The 19790-nt window shown below is 39.1% G+C and overlaps 1 protein-coding gene across 1 annotated transcript in view; it reads left to right on the forward strand.

Annotated features, from left to right (window-relative positions):
* The window catches only part of lrpprc (leucine-rich pentatricopeptide repeat containing), a 103471-nt gene that overhangs the window by 31744 nt on the left and 51937 nt on the right, over positions 1-19790 (forward strand). Inside the window, exons 18-23 of the mRNA XM_041789450.1 lie at positions 922-999; positions 1268-1336; positions 1870-1983; positions 2073-2203; positions 3730-3815; positions 11516-11723. Of these exons, the coding sequence (XP_041645384.1) occupies positions 922-999; positions 1268-1336; positions 1870-1983; positions 2073-2203; positions 3730-3815; positions 11516-11723 (686 nt within the window). The remainder of the gene's footprint in view (positions 1-921; positions 1000-1267; positions 1337-1869; positions 1984-2072; positions 2204-3729; positions 3816-11515; positions 11724-19790) is intronic.

Below are 19790 nucleotides of genomic sequence, written 5' to 3' on the forward strand. Positions count from 1 at the left end.
TTTCCAAGGTCAGGTGATTTCCCCTTTTATAATGCCAGTAAACCTTTCCCAAAATTTACTGTAGTGCACAGTGTTGCCACCATATCATTCAATATCAAACCATACAAGAAAGTATTCCAACCAAGCAAATGTATTTGTAAACTTGACTTTTAGAATGTCAAATCAGCATGATGGCATAACTCACTCACCACTAGAGAGATTATGTAGCTGTTTTTGTGTTAATTGTTTCAATGAGAGGGCTGGAACAACATGTTTTTGGTTTGTCAGGCCATTTGTGATGTTAAAAAAAAGTGGGATTTTTTTTACTTAATGTTTTTACTCGTTAAATTAATCTTACATCTCTTTTTATCACTTCCTTTGAAATTTTTTATCAGCTGTTAACAGGGCCTAACATTTACAAGAATGATATGATAAATTAAGAATAAAATAATAACATTGAACTTTGACTCAACTACAGTATTTGTAGAACCTCTCAAAAGAAGGCTGCTTATATAATGTTAACTGGGCATTCAGGTAAACCTTTTTTTTTTCCTAATTTCTCGTTCACTGCAAAAAAGGTGGGCTTAATATAAGATAAAAACACTAAATCTGAGAAGAGAGGTACTCAAAACTAGTGAAATTATCTGTCCATCCAGCAAGATATTTTTACTTAATAAGATATCTTGAAAAAAGATTGTTAAATCTAGAAATAAGTAAGTTGATACAAGTTACACACAATAAATAAGAAATATTTATCGAAATTTTAAAACAAGATTAATTATCTAGCGTCCTCAAACACAGGCAGAGCTGCTGCCTGAAATGTACACTCTCTTTATTTATTGTAAGCATGCACATTACAGAGCAGACTTTATCATGGTGATATTAAGAAAAATTGTTGCTATTTACAAATACAATGTATTAATGTTCAGTTCCTCTCTGCAGAATATAACCATTCCAGTGGGCATCTACAGGGGCATCAGGAACCTCCTGGCGTCCTATGACGTCTCAGAGCTCATCAAGGTACAGGCCCGGACTTCCTTTGTTTTGCTGTTGGATACACGTTGTTCAAATTCTCCCAGTGCAGTTATGGTTGTGAAGTTTTACATTAAAGCTGTCAGATTGTTGATTCAGTGGGTAAAAGCATCAGAGTGAGAAAAACGTAACAGTAAAGTTTAAACAGAATGAGGATGTATTTGCTCTGCTTATGTCTAGTTCCTGTTGCTTGACTTGCTCCTAAGAAATGAATGTTGGGTTATCAGAGCTAACACTGTTTTTGTTGTTTTACTAGGATGTTCTTACTTTGGTGGACCCTAAAGATCAAGTGTCCAATGGCTCCCTGGCTGTCCCCCGACACACTGTAAGTACAACACTGTTGGTGTGAAGAGTGCACATAAATGGTTTAATTTCATTGTAATTGTTCAGCTTATAGTAAGATATTTATTAGAAGAACACAAATGGTCACAGTTTTAATACAAAAAGAAAAATCTTTCTGGCCCCCCATGCAAACCACAAGTTATCAATAAAAAAAGGGCACTAACAAATAACAAATTTCAATGACTTGGTGACCAATATTGTGTTTGAAACACATTTTGAATGACATTTTCTTGAAAATGTATCTTTTTAACCATAGATACAGTGGCGAGAAAAAGTACCCTTTAACCCGGTGAACCCTTTGCAGTGATCTAAATTTCTGCATTAATTGGTCATTCTGATTTGTATCTACGTCTAAGTATAATAATAATTTCAAATGTTTCATATACTTCTTCTTGCCACTGTAAACAGAGCTCTTTTTTGAGATAATAGTTCATGAATAACTTTGTATCTATCTGTAATAGCTGCTGGAAAGAACTGCTTGTCTGTGCATCTCATGTGAATGTTTTTTTTCATCAGGGACCTGAAGGAAGGCTTGTTGCTCTAGAGAAAAAAATGGCTGAACTGAAAGCTGAGAACAAGCCAATAGGTGGTGTTCTCAGACAAATCATACAAGTTCTCTCTGTTGAGGAGGTAACATCAGTCTCACAAAGCCTCTTGTTATTTTCAGATTAATTACTTGATTCGTTTGTGTGTTTATGAGAGTTTTCGTGTTTGATCAGAACCTGCAGCAGGCCCTCGAGCTGAAGCAGCAGCACGAGGAGGAGATGACACCCGGTGCCTACGCCATCCTCATAAACCTGTGTTGTCGCCACGGCAATTTGGAGGAGGCACTCAACCTGAAGACAGAGTTGTGAGTGGAGCTGGATGCACACACAAATACTTTACAAATACACACACACACCAGCTCTGCAACCAGTATTAGGCCATTAAAGTTTAACTTGATTTGTATGAGGGGAGACATTAATGCAGCCTCTCTGCTGACTGACTAAAACACAGGAAACTCTCCTCTCTTCCTCCCGTGTTTCCTTCTTTACACTCACCGCTTTGTTCCAGCATCAGACAGAGCTCCAAAGACATTCCTAGAAAAATACATATACATTTCAGACACTGTAATGACTGTTTAACCTATAAAAAACACTCAAATACTAGTTAAAGACCCTGGAAAATGAAAATGAATCTGTATTTAGGTTTGTTGTATGACAGGTCACTGTGTTATGAACCCCTTAAGCAAATTTCAGTCAAATAAAACATCTCTAACTTTATAAAATTGTACTTCAAAAGCATGAAAAATGAGGCAGTAAAATCTGCTCCAGGATGGTGTGGGTGTGTTTGTGAATGAGCTGAAGCCACGCCCACTCAGGAGAAGTAGGTTCCTCTCAGATTAAAAGAATGTTACAGTCTGAGTGTTGACCTTATGATCGGAATGCAGCTGCCTGACTCTGTGCCAGAGAAGACTCTGTGCCAAAGTACGTTTTCTGGCTCAAATCTCTGTTTTGATGTTTTTAATGATCCATAGTACATTGTGGCTGATGGATTTTAGCAAATTTACCTCACAATGATCAAAAAACAGTATTTAACCGACTGTTAACTTTCAATAAAGGCAGTGACATCAGCTAACAACAGACTGTACTGAGATAAACTGCTGTGTGATTTTTTATTGTAGTGTTAGAGGGACGGGGTCATTCCCTACTGAAGGCTCATGAGATCATGAGCCCACATATTGGCCCCGCCCACATGAAACCAAGCCAGGAAAGAGCTGAAAAACTTTTTATCAGTCTAAATCCAGAATTCAGTCACATGTAAATCTCAGTGTTTTCACATGTTTACAAAAAAACATATTCCGACATATCTAAAGCAAAAACTTTGGATTTTACTTTCTAGGGTCTTTAAAAACAAACCAGTTATGCAGTAATGCATGCAAGGACTATGAAGATATGGTTTGATGAGTTTGGAATGGAAGAGCTTGACTGGTCTGCACAGAGCCCTGACTTAAACTATATCAAGCACCAACATCAGTGCCTGATCTCATACTCTATAGAATGAATGGGCACAAATTTAAAAAACACTCTAAAAACTTGTGGAAAGCCTTCAAAGAAAACTGGAGGCTGTTAAAGCTGCAAAAGGGCTGCAAAAAGCAGCCTAGATAATGGAGGATTTTATACATGACTTAAGGCTATGGATGAAATTTAGCTTTTGTGCCTATTTACATTGAAATGTATTTCTCCGGTTCAACCAACTAGTGCGTCAGGTGACATTTAAACTTTTAGTTGACTTATCCCACACATCCATAAAATTAGAGTCACAAAGATGGGTAGCATTTCTAAGTAGAAAACATTAACCTAGAATGTCTCTCTCCCTCTGTGTCTCTGATTTTAGGAGTCGTAAGGACTCTTCAGTAGCCCTGGATGCCGGTAAATACATTGTACTCATCAAAACACTTTCTAAGAACAACAGAGTGGACGGTAAGTTCTTTTTCATTCAAATAAAATTGATACACACAGCATCTCATCAGACATAAAAGTGCTTTATGGAAGTACAGACAGATTGGAAATAAAGTCAGATATTAATGGCAGCTGCTGAAATGATGAAACATGACAACGAAAAACAGGAATAAAATAGTTTTGAAACTAATAAAATAGTAGTGACTCAAAATAGTCGAATATTTGATGATTCATTTGAAAGACAGTCATTTGCCTGCTGATCTCTTAGTCCAACACCTGCTCATGAAACAGGGATTATTCTATTCCAACTTTATGGGGGCTGTTAAATGTTAAATTTGAAACAGATTTGCCTGTTTTCTTCAAATAAATCATGACTCATAGCCTATCTGGGTATAAATATCCACTGACTAAAACTCAACCCAGTTCTGGTAATAACTAGTATAGTCTATCTCCTTTCCAACATAGGAGATAAACCATTATCAAGCTAAATTATTCAACTCTTCAAAGCCGTTATTTCCCTTGCAGCTGTTTTTTTTTTAATATATGAGCAGTTTGAGCTCTTTGTTTTTACATAATCCAAATTTTTTTGCCATGTATTAGGGAACTCATAATGTTACCTCGACATTTGGCTTATAACATCAAGGGATTTACAAGAACTTAGAGATATAAAAACTTGAGGCATGTTTGTTGTTCACACTTACTTTTGGAGGTGGAAAAACTAAAAAAACTATAATGTACTCAAGTAAAAGTACTGGTCTATAAATGTACCCAAGTAAAAGTAAAAAATATGTAATGATATAACTTTATTTTAAGGACTGAGTAGCTACTGGGCAGTTTCAAAGTAAAAAATTATTTTGTCTTATTGGCAAAAACAACAAGTGAATATATCTCCAAAAAGGTTGTTCAGGTAAAGCCACACCTCTATTGTAAAGTTAAAATTTACAGCAAAATTGACACTGTTAGTTGAACTCATATTGGTCTCCACTACATATAGTTAAACTACACTTTTGAAAGTGTTAATTATTTTACAGTACAACAGAAGTTAGAACATAGTCAGATTCATTGCAAAGCAATGTATACTGATGAAGAATACACACTGTTGAGTCCTTTAGAAACCAGGAACTCTAACTCAGTGGATAACTTCACTCATGGTGAAAATGTGTCAAAAAAAACAACAATCCACTGGAAACATGAGCAAAAGAATACCAGCAGGGATCACTGTACAACATCCAAACACAACTAAACAAATATAAAGCTATCTAAAAACAGCCCAAGTGCATGATGGGGTACTGGGTGTACACACCCACCCAGATTTGAAAATTGCAGTGGGTAGAGCTTAGATCAGTTGACTCGTTCCAGAGTTGAACTAACACTGGTGTATCAACAATGTCAAATAACCTCAACACTGACAACCATTTCACTCAGAATAGAGTTAAAATTACATTTTGGGAGTTAAAATCAACTCTTGAATGTTCAGCACATCAGTTTTTGCTGTTTACATCAGCGGTTTAGAGATGTAATGTGAAATCATCTGTCCTTTTGAAATCTGTAGGCTGGGAGTAAAACAGTTTAAGGACATTAAAACAAAAAGCTCTCCTTTCTTTTAAGTTCAAACTACTGATTTATATGTTTTTGAAGTCAAGCCAGTATATTAAGTTGGAAAGTCAGCTCTTAGGATGTCAAGTAGTTGTAAAAACAGGTATCTAGCAGCTTGCCACAGCCTAATTAAGTTCCTTTAAACGGTAGGTTTTATCAAAGCAGGTCTTATAAACTAAAATGCATTCAAGTGTGTTTTCACTACACGTGTTAAATGATTAATCTAATATTAAAGTGTTTCTATTTTTGTTTTGAATGTATAATTAACTGACTGACTAAAATGAGTCCCCTTTAACTTTCTCTCTGGCAGTAAGCCAGTTTAAAGCAGATCAGGCTTGAACTTAAAAAGGCCCTCACAGCTGAATGTGTATGGTCGCTTGTGTGTTTGTGTCAACAACTCTGTCACAATCCGTCCCTCTCCCTCCCTCAAACCACATTAGCCAGCCATTTTCAGAATGCTACGGTGGGTTTCCTTCAGCCCATCGAAGAGCCAATTACCATCAGTTTTGCTGCTCTGCTTTTTGCTCACAATGACAGGCAAAATGTTTCCCTTGTCTGTCCTCTCCTCCTCTCTCCTCCCCTCCGCTCTCTCTCTCCGTCTTCATCTCTGTCTCTCTACCTGACCCGCTCTGTCTCCAAGCATGTCATTCTCTCATTCTCTCCCCATCACACACACACTCACACGTCTCCATCAGCTAGAAATGAGAGAGGGGGAAAATTACAGGACTGTGTGTATTTTTCCAGAATTATTGAAATCCGCCTTGATGCTAATGGCAGATCATGTCCGCCGAAGTGCTTGAGCATTCACACACACACAGACTTACACACGCAACGACATGCAAATTTGTATGTGAATTCAAGCAAAAGGCATTTGCTGGGCACTACAGTTGGTGTGTTGTCTGTGTGTGTGTGTGTTGGGGTGTGTATAGGCAGCGCTAACGCATTCGCCATTAGCCAGAGTGTGCATATGGAGGGGACGCTTGTCAGCCACATTAGCACACATGGCTAACCTTGATGTTAGCCTGTCCCCACCCAGACGCTGGTCCGCCTGGCTCCCAGCGAACACCAGGCCCAGCTGAAGATCATGTCTCCTGGCATCTTGCTTTATTTCTCACCCTCTCTAATGGCTTTGTTGTTTTTGCCCTTGGTTCAAAGCGTCTTGTTCCAGCTCGCTAGGAAACTTTTTTCACTGAACTTGCCTTTGACTTCATGTCACCCTCCACCATCTTTCTTTAATAGTTCTGGAGAATTACTTCCTTGTCTTCTCACACATTAATTTCCGTCTGCTGCTCACTCATCACGTCTGTTATGGTTCTTAAAATCCACACATCTGTCTTCACATCTGTCAATTTACTTTTTGTCTAGCTATCAATTACTTTATTTCTGGGTGTATAACACAGACGGGTCCAGGAAATGGACTACAACTGTCATGTTTCTAGTGTCATGCCACTCCTGAAGCACAGAAAAAGTTCTAAGTGTCTCATCTGGGCTCTGTGCTTTATCAAGTCCAGAGTCAACGCTGTCATCCGTCTACTAGGAGATTTTAGATCACTTCATGCTTCCATCTAATGATTTCCTTTTCCAGCAGGACTTGGCACCTGCCCACAGTGAAGCTAAAACTACCAGAAACTGCATTTACTGGTATTACTGTGTTTGATTGACCAGCCAGCTGGTCTGACCTATTCCCCTTAGAGAATCGCTGGTGAAATATCAAGAGGAAAATGAGATATATCAGACTCAGCAATACAGGCAAGCTGAAGACTACTGTCTGAGCCACCTGGGCTTTATAACACCCCAGCAGTGCCACGAAGTGATTGGCTCCATGCTGTGTTGTATAGATGCAGAAATTTGTGCAAAAGGAGCTTCAAACAATTATTGAGAGCAATAAATGAACATAATTTTTCAGAAGCTAAACATTTCTGTATTATAAATCTTTTTTTTTTTTTTTGGACTGATGTTTTGCAATATTTCTAATATTTTGAGATAGTGGATTTTTGAGTCATGTGAGCTGTAAGCCACAATAATAAACATTAAAACAAAACTATCCTCTCTTCTTGATCTATTTCTCCACCAGGTGTATTTAAGGTTTTTGGTAGAACGGTTGGTTTAGTCAAGGAAAAAGGATACAAGGATGTGCAAACTAATGTAAAAGTATCATCTCCACAGTGCATTGCTACAGTCTCAGAAAAGTTTTAAAAGCTTTGGCACATCACTTTACCAGTTTCATAAGGTGGTTTTCTTTTAGATTTTTTAGGGCATTTTGTGCCTTTATTGATAGAGGAGGACAGTGGATAGAGTTGGAAACAGGGACCACGGAGCGGGGAGAGACATGCGGGACAGGGCCACAGGCCAGATTCGAACCTGGCCGCCCGCATACATAGGGCGCACCCCAAACTACTAGGCCATCTGTGCCCCCTATTCATACATTCTTTTTAAAGCTATTCATAGACACACGCAATAACGCAGATTCTTGTGTCTCTCATAGCTGAATATGAACATTGTTAAATCTGTTAATCCTATGATGCAGTGAACCTGTTAAACACATCAACATTGGCTCCAGGAGCCTGAACACCTTTCTTTACTTGTTCTACCTTCTTCTCTGTTCCTCCATTTTTAAATACACCTCTCCTATCACTAAGTGTCTCTTTGACCTGCCCTTGCCCTGCTGCCTGCACCTGTCCATCCTCCCACTTTGGTAAACACAACTTGTTCTGGCTTTAGATGGTCCTGGACTTGTCTGTGTGTGTTGGGCTGCATGTGTGCGTCTGTTTGGAAAAGAGCCATCACCAGCAGTCATGGAACATTAGATGAACCATTGGGCTGTGTGATGTTTGTTTACCTGGCCTGTCTGCCTCCCCATCTTTTGGTATGCGTGTGTATGTTTGTTTGTGCGTGTGTTCTGGCTCGCTTTGCTGGCCACGATGCTCGACTGAGCTGATGGATATGCATACTGGCTAAACGAACAGATAAAGGGAGGGTGGAGGGAGAATGAGGAGGAAGGGGAGAGGGTTTGGACGTTGGACGGAGGAATGCTAGCTTCAGAGTTAGCTCCATTTGTGCAGATCAGCTCCGAACCATTGGTCTCAGTGATTAGTGGGTCTGTCAGGGTGTGATGGAGAGAGGTATGATCAACGGAGGGAGGGAGAGAGACACGGAGAGTCAGAGTGTAAATAATTTAAATCTAAACGGATGAACATTACAGACCTGACAACAGGTCATATCATCACAGGGCAATTGTAAAATGTTGATACCATCATCTGTGATTGCCTTTCTCTTCTTTGGAGCCTTTCCTTAGCTGTTTGCTGGTTTTTATTTGAGTAAGAAGTTGCTTAGAAAATTATTGACAGGTACTTTAAATTCTAGCTACCTAAGTCAATATGTCTCTATTTATGATATTGCGTGATATTTCATTTTTGCTGATATGCTAATATTTCCAAACTCGTTTTAGCTGATACAGATGCATATACACACCTTTCTTTATGCAAAGAAAAGCCAGGTCAAGTGGAGCTGAGAGAGGATTGGAAGTGTAGTCAGTAGTTGTTTTGTTTGTTTATGTATGTTTGTTTTATGATTTTTTAAAAATGCTCAGGGCTCCTATTGCCCCCCCCCCCTTTAGTGTGTAGCACCCTAGACATCCACTTTTACCTGGTGGTACAGTTCTATATTTTACTAATATTTAAGACTGAGCTATGACTTATACTGATATGTACGGAGAATATAATGGCTGTAAATATTGTCAGAAATCAGACAATACTGATATTCAACTTTTTAAGCTATTATCTGCCAATACCTGTATCATACTGATAATATTTTGCAGCCCTAATGTTTGCCCAAAATAAGAGGACTTTGATTATGTCACCTCCTCTTTTTTGATATAACCGTTTGTGCATATTTTGTACTAATGCCCCCTAAGATATGTTTCGGAGTATGCATTCTTTAAAATGGCGATATATTTATAGAGATAATTATTGGTATCTGCATTTTATTTTCCTGATAATTGGCCAAAATCTATTAATTCAAAGGTGTACTATTTTTACTTCACTGCAAGGTGTGTCTTCCCCTCTGGTTTTGTTTTAAATCTCTACAGTCTCACCTAATGTCCTGCCAGCAACACAATCTGGCTGTCTTGATGTCACAAAACTACCTGCCATTCAACACTGAGGCCTCGTTGGCACTGACACAGAGAGTGTACGGCATCAATTCCTGTTTGCTGCTACAGTGTTGCTCTGTGCTGTCCCTCATATTGACAGAGCTGGAGCTAAATTGTTTTTTTCCTTAATTTTTTAAAATGCAGTTTAACTTTGCCACATGAAGTACATTTTGTTTATCATCACAAAAGCATATCAATTCCAAATAATGATTATTGGTCACATGCACTACTTATAATCTGTATCGATATTGGCCCTGATAAACCAGCACTAGTCAACCCTCTGATTGTATGGTGGTGCTTATATTTGATCCATTTTAGGTTCTATAAAGTCACAATGAGTAAGTTTCTCTTGCATTATTTCCTACAGCAAACTGCAAACTCCCCCTTTGGATCCCATATTGTACCGTATCATATTTCACGTTTTATTTGGTGTAGCTTATATGAAGTTCATACATTTTTAAGGTGCATCTTCTCATACTTATGTCACTTTTTATTTTATATCATTATTAGCTAAAATTAGTTTTGTAATATTTGCATGGCAAAATAAAACTATCCTGCATCCCTGTTGCATTTATTACATAAAAGTGTACTTTATCATAGTAATAGTGTGATCAGTACTATAATGCAAGAAAAATCATTTATCTCAAGGTTTCCTGTTTTCTCTTCTTCACTCTCATGTAGCCACCATCCAGCTTACCAAACTTACACCTCTGACAAGCTTCATCCACCTCTCATTGTGCTCCCCGTCTGTCTCACCACAGCAACTCCTCCATCGCTGGCTACCCCTACTCCACTCTTCATTCATTTCTCTATTTTCCTCTGTCCCATTAAATCTGTGACAGTCTTTGGTTCCCATCGTCACAAACAACTGGCACAAGGAGGTGGAGAGATGCAGAGACAGACTGAAATTAGGATGCCAAAGCACTCACCAGTGGCCCTGTCCCTCAGCCCACCAGTGTGTGTTTGACTGTGTGCTTTTGTGTGTGGAGAGTGACACTCCTGTTTGAGGGGTTTTGTTATATTACTAGCTACTGTTGTGGGTGTTAATAGTATTATTAGGCATATGTTTTCTAACTTCATTTTTGTTCTTTTTCCTGCTGCTTTTATCAGCAGAAGCTGCAGTGTGTTGTGTCGAGTTAATGTAAAACCAGTTGCTGTTAATTTTCTGCTGTTGGAGACGCATTATTTAAATATATGCTGTACATCTCTCCATCTCCTCTCTTCTCCTCGGTCTTTCTGTATAGATTAGTGTCTGTGATGGAAAGCGGCTGTATCGCTGTCAGCCCATTAACAGCTGTCTAAATAGACAGTAAACACATCTTAATTACCTTACTCTGATACATCACATATACACACATTCACTCTCACACTCTCTTTTCACCATTTAGCCCCTAGTGTTGGCCAGATGGGCGCGTGGCCCACTAAAAAGCCCTCCATTACTGGCTGGACTTGACCAAACTGATCCACCCCTCAGCCCGCTTACCGAGGTCTCACTGGGGCCACGGCAGGCCCTTGTCGCCACATACCTATAATTTAGCCCCCCAAGTGCTTTCTACACGGCCACGGCAAAAAGCCGGCCTCCATTGTAGGGGTCCAGTAATTGTAGTCTCGTTTAGAAAACCGCAAGTAGCAATTAGCGCAGAGTTGGCATTATACGGGGTTGGATTTGCATCCCCACTGGGTGCAAAATGCTGTTTTAATATGGGTTTGTTTTCCCCACATGGAATTAGCTTAAGGGGTGTTTTATCATATTCACACCCTACTCTTCTCCCGGCCAGGCTCTGCACGACTCTTCCTTTCTCTCTCCTCCTCATCTGTCTCCATTATCTCTCTTTCTGCTCGTCTTTTGCTCGTTTCTCCATCGTTTCATCACGTCAGTGAGTGTCCTGCAACCATACATTTTGTTTAATATGTGCTATAAATGCAAACATTTCTACATGTTAACATATTCTAATGTCCTCTCTTTCCATCACAGAGGCAGTCGACATTATGAAAGAGATGAAAGAAAAGGACGTGGCGATCAGTGACACACATGTCACCATGCTCTTTCATGCACTCAACACTCTTGTAACGAAGGGTGCCGCCCCTACTATCCAGCGGCTCCAAGACACCATCTTCACCCTTGGACTGGCCAAGCCTACTGCTAATCTGTGCTCACCCCTGATCACTGCCCACCTGGACAGGTAAAGTGAACCCTAAGTATGTTGCATATCAAAAATCCAGACCCAGCCATGCAGACTCAAATGTATTGTTCAAACATCAATTTACTTTCTTGTATGTTTAATTTCTGTGGCTTGAGTTCTCCACTTACCAGCCAGCTCACTTTTGTCATCAGATTTGCATCTTTATCTGCCAAATCCAGTTGCCAGGTGTGTGTATGTATGTGTGTCTCAATGAGTCACTCATCCCTCCCTATGATCATAGCCGAGGTTATGTTCCAGGTCAGTGATTCAGACAGAGAGAGGATGTGGAAATTGCTCATTTATGTGTGGTTGCGTGTATGTGTGCAAGTGTTAGAGCCAGGTTTTTGTTTGTTTGAGGATAAGCCAGCTGCAACCTCTCCCATGAGCCTCCACCCCCTGATCCCCCTGAAACACCCACCGCTGTACTCCAAGGTATAAGTGTGTGTGTGGTGGGAGAGATGGCCATCGATGCTACCCTTCCGTAATGCAAATATGCAAATGAGCGTTACCAAACACTGGCTGTGGGGTCACTAGCGCTGCCCCACCCCTAGACGCTATTCAGCATGTGCGTATCATTCAGTGTTTGTGTATCAGAGCAGCTTTTAAGTAGATCAACTCATTAGCATGTTAATTATGTACAGAGCACTAATTGCTGGATTTACCACGACCACGCAGTGCGGCGTTTGGGGGCCAGCTACAACGCACACACTGCACATGCTTTCATACACACTGTTTACCTCTGGTGTACATGCTGCAACGGAGTTAGACCTTTGGACACACGAAGCTCCGGCAAACACACACTCTCATGCTTAAGCGCTCAAACTCACTCGCGCTCCCCTGCCGCTGTTTGTTTTGCTGTAAGTCTGGTCTCTGGCACAAAAAATGAGTTTCCAGGTTCACTCGTTAATCGCTGCTTCTGTGAGATTAGCAGGGCTAATTTACTCCTGGGTCATCAACAGCAGCCAAATACACACCAACACACAGGCACACTTCAGCTTACCACAGCTCTGTTCACAAATCAAGTGCCAGTTGTACTTTCTCCAAATGATACTGCAGCGTAAACACAAGTTAACAAGCTAGCTGCTGGTGTTTAACAGTCATCTGTTATGTGCTTATTTTGGATGGGTTTCAAGGCTTTGAATATTCAACTAGTTAAAAGTAGATTTTGGAGCTTTATCTAGAGGATAACTTAGCTTCTTTTAATGTCGCTCCTTTGTTTGGCCCGTGATAACCAAATGAAAATTTCATAGATTCCTCCCTGCAAGGGTGAGCTAAACGTTCAAACAACAAGTTAGAATGCAAAATACATAACTTAAGCATAAGCATCTGACTGATAAGCAGTGGCCCAGAGTGTTTCAAACATCCTGTTTTCTCCAGTACTCACGAATGCAGTTTTACATCTCTTTTGGTCAGAAACAAATGGACGTAACATCATAACTAACCATGATAAGTTAATGAAACTCACATGTTATGTCATATTAGGTTTTGTTTGCATAGGTTTATAATTCTGCAATTTTAGTATGAAAAATGTATATTTTGGTAAACACCTGCTAAGGACTGTAAAGTGGTGTCTGTGTTAATACATATGGCCAATCCCCTATACTAACCATACTAAGGGTATTTTCTTGAAAACGAACTCATTATATATAGGTTAATAGTACTTTATAGTGAAGTAAGATGTTGTCACAGGTTTGTAAAAAATTAAAGAGGGATCCAGTGGTAAATTCTGCTTATTTATAGACATTTCAAAGAAATTAGTATTAAAAAAGGATTGGTTATTGGTCATTTTTCCAACATAACAGTTTTATTATACTTACGTGGATTATATCTGTTTTTATTTTCACTGTTAGCCTTATTTCTGCACAAAGCTGAAGCCACACCCACTCAAGAGAAATACAATCCTATTAAGTTAAAATAAAAATTGTTCTTGATCAGAGCTCAGCTGCCTGGCTCTGTGCCAGTGCAGAGGGACAGAAGTTGGGGATTACATTTACTGTTTTCTGGTACAAATCTCTCTGTTATGGTACTTTAAATGACTTGTAGGCCACTGTGACTGATAGATTTGGGAAAATTTACCTCACAATGAACAAACAGAAACTTTTAAAGAAGGCAGTGGCATCAACTAACAACAGATTGTACTGAGATGAACTTTGTGTTGACTTTATATCATTGTAGGTTTAGGGGGGCAGGGTAATTCCCCATCAAGACCGTCAATGTCATGCACTCAGATTTTTGCCCTGCTCAATTTAAACCAAGCCAGGAAGGGAGGTGAACAAAATTCTTGTGGCCTAAATCAAAAATTCAGACACAGATCTCAGTGTTTTCACATGTTTAAAGCAACCTTATTCCAACACATATAGTGTGTTAAGATACAAAGTTTGGATTTCACTTTACAGGGACATTAAATTCATTTAGATTTTTTTTAGATTCTTTCCAGCGGAATTATAAAGAAAAAAAATTTAATTATACTATATATGTGGTTTCAGTCAGTTTTACAACGTAACAGTTTTTGGCATACTTAATTTTAAAAAATCCGTTTTAATTTCATTGTGAGCCTCATCACTGCTAAAATGCTCTTAATTATTCAATATTTGTAATTATTATAGATTTCCTGTTGAAATTATAAAACTGGTGGTACCACAATAACTTATGCAGTATTCTGAAACTAGTCATGTCTTGCCTGTAAAAGAGATCAGAATCTAAAGACAGCCTCAATGACTCTGATGTCCCTGACCTTGTCAGGAGACCCTGCAGCCGCCTCAGATGAATCTGTGCGGTTTTACCTGTTCTTGTTCCATGTCCTCAATTTTGTTGTAAATGTTGAGTTATCTCTGAAGTGTCATTATGCACCTCAAAAATCAATATTTTGTGTTTAAACATTATTTAATGTGTAAGTAAATACTCGTTTGACTTTTTATGTGTTATTTTTCTGTAAAAAATCTTTGTATATGCATAAACTCCATCAAAACATTTTTTTTTATCATAAAGAAAGAGTGAGAGGAACCTTATATGGTCACTTCGTTGACCTTGATTTCACCATAATAATGTAAAATATATAGAGAAGTGACAAGGATTTAAAAAAGTCATAAGATGTCCAACAATAATATTCAAGTACTTAGATATTGATTTTTAAAGTATCTCAATGAGTGCCCTATAAAGGGTTAAGACAACAAAGCATGTAGTTCCAGCAGTGGTTCAGCTAACACCATGACACTTGACTTCTGTAATCAGTGGGGTCTATTTGCTCTCTTCTCCTTCTTAAAACTCTTTTTTATTCATTGATTTGTCTCCATGTCTTAATTCTGTCAGTCAGCGGACAAACAGACAGCAGGGGGAAGGAGGAGGGACAGAGGGAAGCGATAGAAGAGGACAAAGCAGACGTCACTCTCGCCTGCACCCATCTCATCGCTGCGTCAGCGCTAATGACTTAATGAACACCTCTCGGCAGATTAGCCCTTGACAGCCCATCACATGTGCCGCCCAGTTAGCTTTTCATGCCTGTCCGCTCAGTGTTGTGTGTGCTAACCTGCTACTACGCTAGCTGGCAGGTTGCTTAGTTGTCCACATCTTTATGGGAGTGATTAACGACAGGAAATGGTAATGAGTCCTACAAAATGAAGAGCTGGCACGACGTACATGATAAGACAGAGAAATTGTGGTGATCGCATAGTAGGAGGAGGACTGTTTGGAGGAGGGAGTGGAGGGTGACAGGAAGAAAACCACTTAATTTCCTCTCTTTTCTATTTTGTGTGTTAACAAAACAAACAAGGGAAGCTCCAATTCCTAATATATGGAGTTAAAATTTTAAAAAGATTGAAAAAGGGGGTTAAAATGTAGATGCTAAGAAGATTAATGAAAAGATGAAATGCTGGCAAAACTTCACTGCACTGTACACGACTGAATAAATACCAAATGGAGAACAAAGTAAGCTGCTAGCTTGCATACAGAGTTGAGTATTTAGCAGATAGATTTAGATATTTCAAGAGCCGTTAAGACCAAAACAAAGCTGAATGTAAATAGACTACTCTATGCTGATGCGAGTGTTATTATATGTAGATACTGAAGGTTAACTATTAGTTAAAAATATGTTAAGTGGGCTAGCAATATTCAGCAGTTAGCACTCTTCGGTTGGTTTGCTAGCAGACTCAAGAAGTTGGCAGACAACAGAAGCTGTGACTGAAACCACGTGCTCATTCCCAACTCCCTATCCACTTTATAGTGAGCAGCATATAGTGGACTATGTAGCAGACTCATCTAAAAAAACACAAAACTGATTTTGGACACTACTCTGGCCACAGACAGTGATGTCATCACCATCTCTCAGTTAAAGCGTTCAGCAACAACAGCTCGTAAATATCCATGACAACCACTAAACTCATCTTGCCCCCTCCCCTGCACCCCTGCCCCCCTCCTTTCTTCAGTGGCTATGCACACAGAAGCTCACCTGTTTTGCCTTCTTTCTCTCCCTAACTGTGTTTATGCTTTAGTGTTATCATCCGTAGGATTTTTTATTAAATCACCTTTGAACGTAACCTCGCAAAGCAGATGGATACGCCCGTTTACTTGTTTTGCCTCTGGTGAATCCATCTTACAAAGCTCTCATCTGAGCCGTTTGGGCCCGGTTAGAAAGTGACAGGACCAATCAGCGACAAGGGGCAGTACTTTCAGGCACAGCAGAGTCATGACGTGAACAAGCAGCAGCAAGAGCTGGTGCAGTTATGGAGGAAGAGATTAGCATGGATGCTGCTAAAGCGCCAGTTTTATCAGAACTTGACATTTCTTTGTTAAAAGAAGAACAAAGAACAGCAGTGAGTTGTTTTCTTTTCAAAAACGACAAAAGTCTAGCACTTACATGTCTATTGTCGCCATGTTTCACATTATTCCTCAATAGCTGCGCACGTACAGCTTGCTAGCAGCTACATCACGTGCTTTGTTGCTCTGACTGGCCCGTAGAGATGTGACAGACAGAACGTTCACCCGATCACACTCCGAGGATTTTTCAAGCCTCTGCCTTTTCTCAGATGTTTCCTGTTGAAGCTTTCCCAGATGGATGTGTGAAAAAGATGGATGTGTGAAACAAATCCATCTGGCGTGTCAGGTTACTTTAAACGTAGGTCATTATTTGTTTTCATTTGCGAGCTGATTTTAAAACAGCTGACCTGCGTAGTGAATCTGGTGAATTAATAGAAAGAATCACCAGGGGAAAGAAACAACAGGTGTATCACGGTTATTGGCTCTAAATGTCGATTCTGATTATTTTTTGATTAATCGCCCAGCACTATATAGTGCACTATTGAGTACTACTACTATATTTCCTAAAATATTGGGACATTGTGAAAAAAATATAATTAATCAGAATGTGATGCTTTTCCTGCACTGTTCATTTGGCAGCAGCTTTAAATTTAGTGTCAGTCTTTATACAAAAATATTTTAAAGCTTTAGTCATTTTTAGTCATTTTAGATGAAACTCAAAATTACTTAAGTTCTGATTTATTAAAACAACACAAAAAGGCCTCATATTTAAGTCTTTACTTTCACCAGGGTTGGAAAGTATCTAATCACATTTACTCAAATTATTGTAACTGTGTAGTTTTTGGGGCACTTGTACTTTTTTTTAGTTCATTTTGAAGTCAGCACTTTTACTTCTACTTTTATTTCTTCTAAGTTTTAACCAGAGTAACTGTACTTTTACTTGAATACAGTACTCTTTTGCTTTTTCACCTGTTGGCTACACAGTAGTACATAGCAAAAGAATAGTTCCATTACTCAAAACAAAAAAACTGGAATGTTTATCTCAGTGTGAAACACTTTAGAGTTGACTCCCAAAATATAATTTTAACTCCATTCTGAGTGAAATGGTCTTCCATGTTGGAGTTACTTGTTTCTTATCATGCTCTTGGGCAGAGTGTTTAGATGTGACCTGTTGTGCACTGAGCCCTGTTGGGTTTCTTTTGCTCATGTTTCTGATGGATTGTTGTTTTTTATGTTATTAGACACATTTACATCATGATTGAAGTTACCCACTGAATTAGAGTTCCCGCCTGTGACTTAAGGTGTTCCTTAAGCACACATAGTGCGTATTCTTCGTCAATATGCATCGGTTTGCTATAAGGTTGACTCTGCTTTGTTCTTGCCAGAGGAGAACCACCTTACCACAGATTTTCAAGAGTTACTGCAGCTCTGTCATATTGTGAAATAGTTAACACTTTAGTTTAAAAGTGTAGTTTCATCATATGTAGTGGACCAATATGCATAGTTTAAGGTGTTTAATTACAAATTAATATTGTCATTTTTTCTGTGTATTTTACTTTATTGTAGAAGTGTGACTTTACCTGAACAACCTGGTCAGAGATCTGTTATCTTGTTGTTCTTGCCGATAAGTAAAAATCATATTTTTCACTACAACTCCTCATTACCTACTCAGTCAAAGCAAACTTTATATTAAATACCTTTTACTTTTACTTGAGTAGATTTATAGACCAGTAGAGAATAAGTGGACTTTGAATGTCGCACAGTCCAGCACAGACATTCAGGTCTTCTTCTTGATGAAAACATAACTCACTTTTCATCCATTTTTTTATCACTAAAGATCTATTTTTAGCTAGTCTTAGTCTAGTCTTCCTCGATTAATTAAAAAGTTAGACAACAAATATTTTAAGTCATAGCTTTAGTTGATGAAATCAACAATGTTTTCCAGACATTGATATCTAATTTTGAATTTAAAACAGCACAAAGACATCATATCAGATGCTGAAACTAAGAGATTTTGTCAGTTTTGAAGGTTATGTACCCATTAAAGATGGGATGCCAACAAGTTTTAAAAACTTTGAGGCAGTGGCAATAAAGATGAGGACAATGCCTGCTAGTTTGAAGACTGTTGGGATACACATCTACATAAAGGTTATTGGTTAGCAACGCCATGTCTGTACATGCATAAACATCATTGTCATTCTTCAGCGTGTATCATTGCACCAGTGGTGTCATCATCACCATCTCATTCACATTTTGACTCAGACCCCTCTTCCTCCCCCTATAAGGATGGTGTCGTGATAACAGGCCTGCCCATCTCCTCTGAATAAAAATGGTGGGGGGACAGAAAGGTAGGAAATAAACGGGAGGGAGGGTTGAGATGACACAAAATGAGCTTCCTTGTCTAATCCTTCAGGTTTCCACTGAGCAAACCGCTCTTTTTTTCAGGGCTTAATTGGTTGGAAAGTGGCTGACATGCAAAGTTGAGGACATTAACAGGGCTGTGCGCCGCAATAAATGGCAACGCATAGTGACAGTTAAATTGTACCTAGGGGAAATTATCCATCTTTCAACATCCTTAGCTCTTTTTTGGGGTGTGTAGGGAGGTGGATCTGTGAGGAGAGAAAGGATGAAGGTAGAGGGGGTGTAATTGCAACTCCAGGCCAGCTTTTTCTTTGCCAAAAGTGATGGGATGTGTTTTTAAGTTGTCTCATTAGGAAAGGGATGTCTTTAGTAGCTGTGAAGCTCAATGGTGGAATTGAGAAGCTGGACAGATAGAAGGTATGCAACTAGTGTGGAGAGAGTTTTAAACGTTAAGCAACATGACAAGGCTAGAAAGCTGCTCTGATGAACAAACCACACCAAAATAAGCCATTTTTTATTAATTATAAACCGCTAACTACTTTTTTCTCACCCCTGTCTCATTTTTGGAGTTAGCCACCACTTTCTCTCTCTCTCTCTCTCTCTCTCTCTCCATCTCCACACTCTTTCTCTCATTTTCAAAAATCTCTTAGTGTCTCTTATGCGTTATTCAATCAGACTGTTGTGCAGCTTAACAGCCTCTTGACTGCCGCTGCTGAATAATGTTGTCCCTCTTCATTTCAATCAGCGAACCTCTTTACCTCTCCAACCCCTAATCACTCCATTCCTCCCTCCCTCTGTAGGTCTCTCTTGCTTTCTAACTCAAGGTCACAGCATTTCCTGTTTTTTTTTCTGTTCTTCTGGATTGTTGCTCTTTTTGGGCATATTTCTCTTATCCACTTGTCTAATTGATTAGAGGAGACAACACTCCAGAAATTATACCTGTCCACTCTCGAT

The sequence above is a fragment of the Cheilinus undulatus genome, linkage group 6 (assembly GCF_018320785.1).
Source record: "Cheilinus undulatus linkage group 6, ASM1832078v1, whole genome shotgun sequence".
NCBI lineage: Eukaryota > Metazoa > Chordata > Actinopteri > Labriformes > Labridae > Cheilinus > Cheilinus undulatus.